The sequence below is a fragment of the Perognathus longimembris genome, chromosome 18, assembly GCF_023159225.1.
Source record: "Perognathus longimembris pacificus isolate PPM17 chromosome 18, ASM2315922v1, whole genome shotgun sequence".
NCBI lineage: Eukaryota > Metazoa > Chordata > Mammalia > Rodentia > Heteromyidae > Perognathus > Perognathus longimembris.
This window is the reverse complement of record NC_063178.1, coordinates 43,693,333-43,704,827: the sequence shown is the minus strand read 5'-3', so window position 1 is coordinate 43,704,827 and position 11,495 is coordinate 43,693,333. Positions and strand designations below refer to the sequence as shown.

Genomic DNA, 11,495 nt, shown 5'->3' with positions numbered 1-11,495 from the left:
CTCATTTTTGTTTTTAATGGAATGGGGTGCTTGGCATGTCTGAGCCCCAGGCTCTGCAACTCTACCCCTCCTGTGATGCCTAGTTACTATCTATCCTTCCTCCAACTGAAGAATTGTTGTTCTCTCTCTCTCTCTCTCTCTCTCTCTCTCTCTCTCTCAGAGATAGAGACAATTTGGGGGGGGGCAGTGATTTCCAGGTAAGGGCATTATGCAGCCTGCCATGAAACAGACCCTTAGAACTGAGATAAGGAAGGCAGGGGCCCAGGTTCCCCTCCCTCCCTTCAGGAAGGCATGCATTCTGTCAGACAAATATTAATTACTGGGGGTTGAGGGGATGAGAAATGCATCCCTCTGGAATGAAGGAATGCATTCTGTTGACTCTCTTTGAAGCAAAGATGGCACTTCTTTGTCAAGTTATCTTTTTGTTTGTTTGTTTTGTTTTGTTTTTTGTTTTGCCAGGCTAGGGGCTTGAACTCAGGGCCTGGCCACTGTACCTGGCTTGTTTTTGCTCAGCTAGCCCTCTACTGCTTGAGCCACAGTGCCACTTCTGGCTTTTTCTATATATGTGGTGCTGAGGAATCAATCCCAGGTCTTCATGTATACAACGACAGCACTCAATCACTAGGCCATATTCCCAGCCACAAGTTATCTTGTCTCATTTCTCCCCAACTGACATTGTTCCTTTATTAAGTGAAGTAAGTCCATGAATGAATATCTGCTATAGTGGCTGTAAGCTTACCACATCTCAATTTCACTAATCTACTCAGTGGCTACATTTCTCCAAAAAGGACTTTATGCCCATAATTTAATTGTTAATTAATTATTTTTCCCCAGTCATGGGGCTTGAACTCTCGGGCACTGTCCCTGAGCTTATTTTGCTCAAGGCTAGCTCTCTACCACTTTAGCCACAGTGCTACTTCTGCCTTTTTCTGTGTAAGTGCTACTGAGGAATCAAACCCAAGGCTTCATGCATGCTAGGCAAGCACTCTACCACTAAGCCACATACCCAGACCCCTTTCTTCCTTTCTGTCTCACTGTTTGGCCCCTCCTGTCCCACACCTGCCCATCAAACAAATTGCTTGTAGATCCCAGAATTGTGTGTGTGTGTGTTTGTGGCATGTGTGTGTTTGTGTGTGTGTGTGCACACAGATGCCAGAACTGGGGTTTGAAGCCAAAGGCTCGTCATTCTCCCTTAGCTTTTTCCCTCAAGGCTGGTGCTTTGCCAGTTGAACCACAGCTCCACATCTTGGCCTATTTGCTGGTTCCTGGGAGATAAGAGAGAAGGGCAGAATTTCCTGCACCATCTTGCTTTGAAGCACACTCAGACCCTAGCCACCTGGGGAGCTTGGATGACAGGCTTGAGCCACTGACACCCAGTTTAGATCCTTATTATTGTTGCTATTGTCCATTTTTTCCCTAATGTGAGCGAACCAAAAATCTTGACTAGAGTTCTGTTGTGTTTTTTTTAGGCTGGTTGTGGGACTTTGACTCAGGGCATCAATGCTGTCCATTAGCTCTTTCACTCAAGGCTAGCACTCTACCACTTTGAGCCACAGTTCCACTTCTAGTTTCCTGGTGGTTCATTGGAGACAAAGTTCTCAAAGACGTTTTTGTCCAGGCTGACTTTGAATTGTGCTCTTCAGCTCTCAGCCTTCTGAGTGGCTAGGATCACATGCATGAGGTAGAATAAATTTTGAGCCCTAGTGTCAAGTGTAAGCAGGATATGAGGTGTGGAGAGGCAGGGAAAGCTCTTACTGCACTATGAAAACCAAGAAAAACTTAGCCCTCTCACATGGCACACTGTGGCAAATTTCCTCCCTATTCCTACATTGATCACACATAGCCAAATAAGCCTTGGACCAGAGATGAATAGACTCCATTTTCTTTCTTTTTCTAGGATTGAGGGAGGAAATCAGTTAGCAAAAAGCAGCCCCTTGGAGAATAGAAGAACTTGGCAGTGAGGCAGCTGACTTAACTAAAGGAATGTGACAGGCAAATACAGTTGATTTTATTCTTGTGAAACAACAAACAAAAACAAAAATCATATCCTTGTGCTGATCAAATAGCACACACAAAAGACTATCTTAAAGGAAGAGGATACAGAGCTAGGTGCTGATGGCTCACACCTGTTATCCTAGCTATGCAAGAGGCTGAGGATCTGAGAATCTCCTCAAGATCCTCAAGACCTGAGGATCATGGTTCAAGGCCAGTATTGACAAGAAAGCCCTTGAGGCTCCTTATCCCCACTGAACCACCAAAAAAAGCTATACATGGAGCAGTGGCCCAAAGTGGTAAAGTGCTGGCCTTGAGGGGAGAAAAAAAAGAGCTCAGGGATAGCACCCAGACCCTGAGTTCAATTCCCAGGACTAGCATCAAAAATAAAGTTTTATATGAGACCCGTGTAAATCCTGTGGCCAGCCCAGTCAGTGCCCATTACAGGAGCGAGTCCCAGGAATTTGAAATGGGTTATCTTCTTTAGGAAATCACCACCACCCTACTTTTTTTCTCAGTCATGGGACTTGAACTTAGGGCCCGGGGACTGTCCCTGAGCTATTTTGTACAAGGCTTGCACTCTACCACTTGAGCCACAGCCCAACATCAGGTTTTCTGGTGGTTTGCTGGAGATGAGTCTTACCAACTTTTCTTCCTCCAGCTGGACTTGAACCATGATCCTCCAGATCTCAGCCTCCTGAGTATCTTGGATGACAAGTGGGAGCCATCAAGTGCCTGGCAGGGAGGCCCATTTGAGAAGGAGATTTTTGCCTGGTCAGAGGCTGTGGTTAGATGAGTGCAAAATGTTCTTGGGACAGGAGCCCCTTATCAGGAAGTGGGTGCTGAATTCCATCTGTCATAAAGATGAGTGTGCCCAGCTTGAACAACTCATTAATGATGGCCTAAAGATATAGGATCTACCTAGGTTTGAATATTTATATTTCCAGTATGCCTACTTCTGCACCTCCCACCCACAGTACTGAGTTTTGAACTTAGAACCACACATGCTGGGCAGATGTTCAGCTGATGAGTTAGCAACTCTAGCCCCTCAACTGTTTTATATTTTTTATTTTCATTATTACTTTCTGTGCTGGTCGTGAAGCTTGAACTCTGGGGCCTGGGTGCTGACCTTGAGCTTTTGCACTCAAGGCTAGTGCTCTACTGCTTTGAGCCACAACTCCATTTCTAACTTTAGTTGTGGTTCATCAGAGATTAGAGTCTCATGGACTTTCCTGCCTGGGGCTGGCTTTGAGCCACCATCCTTGTCCAGACCTCAGTTTCTAGAATACCAAGGATGACAGGTGTGGTGGGCCACTGGGGCCAGTTTATGTAGGTCTTAAGATTGCTTTTCTCTCCATGATGACATGGGCCAAATCACAGCTACTTTGCTCTGTAGCCTGGGCAGACAGAAAGCTACCTCTTGTTCACAGACACATTCAAATCTATCCTTTCCCCCATTTCACAGTTAATTCAGAGTTGTGGCTGAAGCTGGCTCTGATGCCCAAAGAATTCCATCAAACATCATCCATCTTTCTCAGGACTAAGGATCTAGAATGTGCCTGGTTACTGGAATGGAAAACTGACCTACCCTGGGTCAGCCAAACTTTGTGTCTTTGTATCCAGATCCTAGGACCTACTGTTTGATGTGACTCCAAGAATTGAGTCAAGAGGCCTGGAGGGAGATGACTTATGGACCAGAGCAGCCGAGCTGCAGCCAAATGGGATGGTTGCCTCCCAAGGAAGGGTACTGCCCTAGCCTGTGTCCTGCAAGGGTTAACAGGATGTCTCTAGGAAACAGCCATGTGTCTCACATTCAAGCTCATTGGACAGCCTAGGGGTGGGGGGCACATGAATCAGTTTCCAGAACCAACCCAGAGGCTCTGGGAAGCCTGCCTGAGATTTTCAGTTATCCTTTAGCCACGTTGATTGGATGCCCACTCCTGCACCTGCCTCCTGGGTACCATCTGCTAATGAAAACTGTTAAAGTACAATTCCTCCTGGGGCAGTGGGCTGGAACCAAGGCAAAGTTTACTCCATGATCTCTCAGGCATGTGTGGGTTCTAAAATTGACACCACAGATATTCCTAGAAGAGAGACCAGATAAAGAATTAAAATTTCCTGTTTTTTATTGCATAGTAAGATGACTAGCGCTAACCATAATATCCTGTGTATTTCAAAAGTTAGGTAAAAGGATGTTGAGTGCTTTAATCACAGAGGAATATGGTGGCCAGGTACAGTGGTATGCACCTGCAACCCTGGCTACACAGTTTTTATAGGTAAGGGAATTGCTTTCAGTCCAAACATGTGACTCTGAGATATAAGTAAAGCAAAAAGGGCTGGAGCTGGTAGAGTGCTAGCCTACCAAGGAAGAGGCCCTGAGTTGTGTGTGTGTGTGTGTGTGTGTGTGTGAGAGAGAGAGAGAGAGAGAGAGAGAGAGAGAGAGAGATAAGTTTTAGAGAGAGAATGTTTGAGAGGCAGCTATGTTTAATGGGATAGAACCATCATTCACCTCATTATACATGCTAATTAAAAATAATTTAAGCCGGGCTGGGAATATGGTCTACTGGCAATAGTGCTTGCCTCGTATACATGAGGCCCTGGGTTCAATTCCTCAGCACCACATATACAGAAAATGGCCAGAAGTGGCACTGTGGCTCAAGTGGCAGAGTGCTAGCCTTGAGCAAAAACGAAGCCAGGGACAGTGCTCAGGCCCTGAGTTCACGGCCTAGGACTGGCCAAAACAAAACAAAAAAAATAATAATTTAAGCCAAGTGCTGGTGGCTCATGCCTATAATCCTAGTGACTCTGGTGGCTGAGATCTGAGGAGGCAGGTTTTAAGTTTTCCAGGTAGATCTCTGAGAGACTTTTTATCTCCAATTAAACTGCAAAAAGCCAAAAGTTGAGGCATGGCTTAAGTGGTACAGTGACATCCTTGAGCAAAAAAAAGTCAAGTGTGAGGGTGAGGCTGTAAGTTCAAGTTACATTACTGGCACCAGAAAAGAAAGAAAAAGAAAAAGATTTCATACAAGTAAAAGCACATGCCAGTGTAGGTTATTTTCCTTCCTTTCTTATTACAAAAAATTAAAACTGAAATTAGGCACTGTCTCCAAGTAGTGCAAAAATAGCTAAATGGAATAGTCCCAATAAGCTGGGAATAGACTTTAACACACTATTTAAAAGTGTGGCCTATATTGTGAAAGATATCATAAATTCTTGAAGAAAAGCAGTGTGTGTGTGTGTGTGTGTGTGTGTGTGTGTATGTCTGTGCATGCATGTGTGCTAGGATAATTACCTAATTATTTTGAGCCAAAATAAAATGCTACCATAATACCCAGTGTTCACCAGAATCAATTCCAGATGGGTTAAATAATCCGTTATAAAAGGTGGAACAACAGTTGGGCCGCTCATGGCTCATGCCTATCATCCAAGCCACTCAGGCAGCTATCTGAGGATTCTAGTTCAAAGCCAGTCCAGGGCAGGAAAGTCCAGGAGACTTACTACCTCTTAATTACATGCCCAAAAAGCAGTGTGCTGGGAATATGGCTTAGTTGCATAGTGTTTGCCTAGCAGGCATGACACCCTGGCTTCGATTCCTGAGCACCACATAAACAGGAAAAGTCGGATGGCTCAAGTGGTAGCATGCTAGTTTTGAGCAAAAGAAGATCAGGGACAGAGTCCAGGCCCTGAGTTCAAGTCCCAGGACTAGAAAAAAAAAGCAGGCAGTGGAGCTGTGGCTCAAGTGGTGGAGCACTAACCTTGAATGACAAACATAAGTGACAGCTTGCAGGTCCTGAGTTTAAGCCCCAGATCTGATACAAAAATAAAACTAAAAGAAGTAATGAAAGTAGAAAAATGGCAAATATCTAATGTTTAATGCCTTGATGAGCTTGAAGACATGTTAGGGCTGAGAACTGCAGATCAATGGTAGAATATACTGCCTAGCAATCGTGACACTGTGGATTTGATCTCCAGTACTACGATATAAATAATAATAATGAATTGTTTAAAAAAAGTTACTGAAGCACCAACACTTCGTGTCTGCTGTCATCCCAGCTACTCAGGAGGCCACGGTTCACAAACAGCCTGAGCAGGAAACTGTGAGCCTTGCCGCCAAATAATCACCAAAAAGTCGGAAGTGGAGCCACATCTTTCCGACCTTCTGTTTGCTGCCATGGATGAGGAGGCGGGGCTGAGTGTACAAGCTTCCCCATCATTCTTCCCGCCAATCAGTAGTGTGAAGGGCGGTGGGGTGTAGGGGCGGGCCGCCTTGGCTGGACACTTCCGGGCACCAGCCAATAGAAACAGAAATTGCTCAGCCAATGAGCGTCACTCGTCTTCTCGGGTCTCTTGAGCTACCTTGGAAATGGACCAGGTGATTCCAAACACGGAGGGGAGTGAGGGGTGCGAAGTTGGCTCGTGCTCGTCGATGTCCCCGCCTTCGGGCTGGTTTCTCCCCCTTCCTATCCCGGAGCAGTGGACCCGCCTGCAGGAGGAGGCAGAGCCACCGGGAGCCCTCAAGTGGATTCTCTGGCTTCTTTCTCGCCCAGGGGCCGGTGAGGCACCCGGGGGCCTTGGAAGGGTTTGTTTCCTGGCTTGGTGTCTCCCTCAGCCGCCTCAGGTATCGTGCAACTCTGTGGGTCGCTCTTTAGGCCTGGGTCTTGGCCTTTCTCCTCAAACTCTGCTCCGAGTGGCCTGGGGTGGAGGCCCACGGGTCCCCAGACCTGGCTAAACCAGGGTGGCGGTTGGGGAGAAGAAACGCGGGGTGCTCCGCTGTGGACCCCGAGCCTTGGCCCGCTGGGTGATGCGGGTGGGGTGAGATGGTGGGGTTGCCGGTGAACCTAGAAAAAGGGAGAGCCAGCTGGGTGACTCTTTCGGGGGAGCAGAAAGAGTGGTGGAGATAGACCATGGGAGGGTTCCTTGGATGGCGGGTGCTGACTGTAGAGTGTCTCTCTATAGATTCATTTCCTGCAGTTTTCTGTATTTGAGTTAATTTTCCAGGTAAGAAGTTACAGTTGGTTTTTTGGTATGTGTGCACACATGACAGTACAGGACTTGAACTCAGGGCATGGATGATGTCCCTCTCGGTTTTTTTCTGGACTCAAGGATTGGTGCTCTGCCATTTGAGCCACGCCTCCACTTCTGGCATTTGGCTAGTTAATTGGACCTAAGAATCTTTCAGGAGCTGGGCACTGGTGCCTCTTGCCTATAATCCTAGATACTCAGGAAGCTGAGATCTGAGGATCATGGTTCAGAGCCAGTGAACCACTGAAAAGCCAGAAGTAGAGCTGTGGCTCAAGTGGTAGAACGCTAGCCTTGAGCACAAGAGCTCAGGGACAGCACACAGTACCTTCTGTTCAAGTCCAGACCAAAATAAAAAAATCTCCGGGACTTTCCTTTCCAGGTGGCTTGAAACTAGGAGCTTCAGATCTCAGCCTCCTGATTAGCTAAGGGTCACAGGTGTGAGGCACTGGCACCTGGTTAGAAGCTTTTCTTTCCTCTTCCTTCTAGCCTTAGGGAATTGAATTGATCCCATAACCTTACACCTTTCTAGGCAAGCACTCTACTACTGAGCTACATCTATAGCCCAAGATCTTATCGAAAGAAAATTGAATTATTTATGACTTGCACTTTCATTAGTCTTGTTCATTATATCATTACATACAGGCCTTATTATCCATAATTATGTTCATTATTATCTAAAATTCTGAATGGGATTTATAAATGCCTTATTTGCATATTGTGCTATTCACACATTTATTTGCAAATTTGCATATGCATCCACACATCATTCATCCACCTTGTATCTCTCAGCGTCATTTCTGTTTTCTTTTTAGGAGCTAAAGATTCTTTCTTGCCCTCTGTGAGGAGTCAACCCAGCAATGGAAAACTTCATTCTCTATGAGGAGATTGGCAGGGGAAAAAAGACAATTGTCTATAAAGGGCAGCAGGAGGGAACAATCAACTTTGTGGCCATCTTCTGTATGGAAAAGTGCAAAAGACCAGAAATTACCAATTGGGTAAGTCTGTAGTGTTTCCATCTGCCTTGGGAGAGGCAGCACTCTGATCTGAACAGTGACTAGCCAAATGCTGAGTTTGCTAGTGGACACCTGTAATCCCAGCAGCTGGGAGGTGACAGGATATCAAGTTCAAGAATATCTAGTTAGACACTGTCTTAATAAACCAAAAGGCTGGGAATGTAGCTCAGTGGTAGAGCACTTGGGCTATCATACGCAAGACCCTGGGTTTGGTACCAACAAAACAAAATGAGAGAGAGAGAGAGAGAGAGAGAGAGAGAGAGAGAGAGAGAGAGAGAGAGAGAAACAAGTTAATAAATGAGGCCATTGGGCTGGGCAGTATGGCTCACCTGTATAATCCTTGCTACTCAAGAGGCTGCGATCTGAAGATCACGGTTCAAAGCCAGCCAGGGCAAGAAAGCCCTGGAGATTTTGTTATTGTTGTTGGTCATGGGTCTTGAACTCAGGGTTTTGTGCTTTTCTTTCACTTTTTCACTCAAGGCTGGTGCTCATCACTTGAACCCCACCTTCATTTCCAGATTTGTGCTGGTTAATGGGAGAGGAGAATCTCTTTCCATTTGTGTGCTCGGGGTTCGAACTGGGATCCTCAGAGCTCCTTCTCCCGAGTAGCCATCCTAACAGGTGTGATGTTTACAAAGATCATGCATTGTTAGCCTGTTTCCCTATGGCCAGTGTTCCTCCCCCTCCTTTCTAATGTCTGGAAATAAGTAAATTACATCATTAAAAAAAGTCTCCTGATTACACAGTCAGGTAGGTTTTATGATCAATAGTTCAAGAACTTTTTATCTCTCCTCTTCCCGGTAGGTCCGTCTCACATATGAAATTAAGCACAAGAATATTGTGACTTTTCATGAATGGTACGAGACCAGCAATCACCTGTGGCTCGTGGTAGAGCTCTGCACAGGTAAGAGTGGGCGCCAGGTGTTGCGACAATTGCTGTGAACGTATTCATATCACAATCTAGTGTATTCCTTGAGCAGATCAGTGACTCTTGTGGTATTCTTCATGTGTGAACAGATTAGGAAGAATGGGAGCCCAGCACAGGCCTGTAATCCCAGCTACTCAGGAGGCTGAGAGCTGAGGATCCTGGTTCGAAGCCTGGCTGGGCAGATAAATCTGAGAGACTCTTCCAATTAACTTACCAGAAGCTGGAAAGGGAGATGTGATGCAAGTGGTAGAGCTCCAGCCTTGAGAGAAAAAGCTAAGGGATAGCTCCCAGGCCCTGAGCTCAAGTCCCAGTACTGGCACATGCACAGTCAGAAATCCATCTCATCTTTAAGATCTGCACTGTTTTTGTAAGGAAACAATCACAATGGCAGCTAATACTTAATATTCATTGAAACTGTGATTAAAGGACTATTGAGCCAGATGCCAGTGCTCACACCTCTAATCCCAGCATCTCAGGAGGCTGAGATCTCAGGATCATGGTTTAAAGGCAGCCTGGGCAGAAAAGTCCATGCGACTCTTGATCACTGATAAAATACTCAGAAAAAGCCAAAAGTGGTGCTGTGGCTCAAGTGGTAATGTGCTAGCCTTGAGCACAAAGAGGCCCAGGGACAGCACCCAGGCCCTGGGTTCAAGCCCCAGGCCTGGCAAAAATAAAAATGTCTGTTGATTCTAAGAACTTTAATATTAGTGAGGGAATGAAGGAAAGATTCAAACCCCACATGCCAGACTCAGAGCAGACTTATAAATAATTTCCATCTCACATCTTCAGTGTCTACCAAGAAAGAGGATGGTTCCTACTTTCAAGTTCTTAGTTTAAACAAGTCCTTTCAAATTGGATTCTGGTTGGCTCACACCTGGAAATCCTAACTACTCAGGAGGACATGTGAGGATCACAGTTCAGAGCTAACCTAGGGTAGAAAAGTCCAGTCAGTGAGACCTGCCGTTAACCAGGCAAGGGCCAGAAGCATGTCTCAAAGGGTAGAGCACCAGCCTTGAGCAGAACAGCTAAGCAAAGGTCCTGAGCCAAATCTCAGTGCTGGCACATATTATCCCCCGCCAAAAAAAAATGATAGGACAGAGCCTCATCCACCCTACAATTTTTTGTCACCAATCCTGGGACTTGAACTCAGGGCCTGGACACTGTCCTTGTGCTGCTTTTGCTCAAGGCTAGCATTCTACCACTTGAGCCACAGCACCAATTCTGGCTTTTTCTGTGTATGTGGTACTGAGCAATCGAACCCTGGGCTTCATACATGCTAGGCAAGCACTCTACCACTAAGCCACATTCCCAGCCCATACCCTTCATGTTTATAGTTTGTTAGTATTATTATTATTGTGGAAAAGAGAATTGCACTTGAGAAAAGCTTGAAGACATTTGAGCTAGTAAATGTCACCACCTAGTGGCCAATTCATGTCACAGTAGTTTCTTTGCACAGTTTGCTGGGAATCCAGTGGAGAAGATGGGTGTGTCAGTTGCCTCCTTGGCTTTTAGCTTGAAAGTTTTTATATTTTAGCAGTAATAGAGCGGGGGGGGGGGGAGGGGAGTGGGGACAAATGGGACTAGACACCAGTAGCTCACACCCATGATCCTAGCTACTCAGGAGGTAGAGATCTGAGGATCATGGTTCAAAACCAGACCAGGCAGGAAAGTCTTTAAGACTCTTTTCTCCAATAATCTTCCCCCCCCCTCCAAAAAAAGAAAGAAAGAAAATGAAAAAGGAAAGAAAAAGCTGGAAGCCGGGCGCTGTGGGCTCAAGTGGCAGAGGACCAGCCTTGAGGAAAGTAAGAAGCACAGGCACAGTGCCCAGGTCCTGAGTTCAAACCCTAGAACCAGCAATAATCAAAGCAGTAAGTTTACATACTTCTATGTATACACTGAATAATAATCAAGGACCATCAAATGTTGAGATAGTTTAACTTCTCAGGAGGCTTGATACCTGAGAATTGAGGTTCAAAGCCAGTCCAGGCAGACAAATCAGAGAGGCTCTCTCCCCTGATCACCCACCCCGCCAGTCCTGGGGCTTGAACTCAGGGCCTGAGAGCTGTCCCTTAATTAGTTAATTTATTTTTTTCTGCCCAGGCTGCGTTTGAACTGTGATCTTCAGATCTCAGCTTCCTTGAATAGTTGGTATTACAGGTGTGAGCCGTAGTACCCAGCTTCACTCTTTTGTTAATATGGTAGTGTGTTATGGAGATGACTTTTACTCAACTCCTTGCAGGAGTCTCCTGAGAGACAGTTATTGCTCAGGATGAAAACCTTCTGGAAGATGTAGTCTGAAAATTTGGTGCTGACATGATTGCTGGATTACACCGTCTTCACACCATGGGCTTTGTGTTTTGTGACATTTCTCCAGGCAAGGTAAGCCACTAATTTTCATTTCCTAACTGCTTACCTCTCAGCTTACAGATTTTTTCCCCTTCCCTGTTCTGGAGTGAACACAGTGTCTGGGCTCTGTCCCTGAGCTTTTGTGCTCAAGGCTGGTGCTCTACCACTTGAGCTACAGTGCCACTTTCGAGCTC

At 45.8% G+C, this 11,495-nt stretch overlaps 1 protein-coding gene across 3 annotated transcripts; it reads left to right on the top strand.

Annotated features, from left to right (window-relative positions):
• Positions 1-7,747: 7,747 nt before the first annotated feature.
• Positions 7,748-11,246, top strand: LOC125366762 (serine/threonine-protein kinase ULK4-like). 3 transcript variants are annotated; one of them, XM_048367459.1, is made up of 3 exons: positions 7,748-8,009; positions 8,832-8,884; positions 11,195-11,246. In XM_048367459.1, exons 1-3 carry the CDS (start codon positions 7,872-7,874, stop codon positions 11,226-11,228), a joined length of 225 nt encoding a protein of 74 aa, XP_048223416.1. In that variant the 5' UTR covers positions 7,748-7,871; the 3' UTR covers positions 11,229-11,246. The 3 variants fall into 3 exon arrangements, 2 of the variants coding, with proteins under 2 accessions (XP_048223416.1, XP_048223415.1); XM_048367458.1 differs by having other exon boundaries at positions 8,832-8,931; positions 11,195-11,225; XR_007213967.1 differs by lacking the exons at positions 8,832-8,884; positions 11,195-11,246 and adding an exon at positions 8,508-8,708.
• Positions 11,247-11,495: the final 249 nt, after the last annotated feature.

Excerpts from the sequence above, each read along its gene's own strand:
- LOC125366762 (XM_048367458.1), top strand. The coding sequence starts at position 7,872 with ATGGAAAACTTCATTCTCTATGAGGAGATTGGCAGGGGAAAAAAGACA. Across the intron at positions 8,010-8,831 it reads GACCAGAAATTACCAATTGG|GTCCGTCTCACATATGAAAT; the intron begins GTAAGTCTGTAG and ends TCTTCCCGGTAG.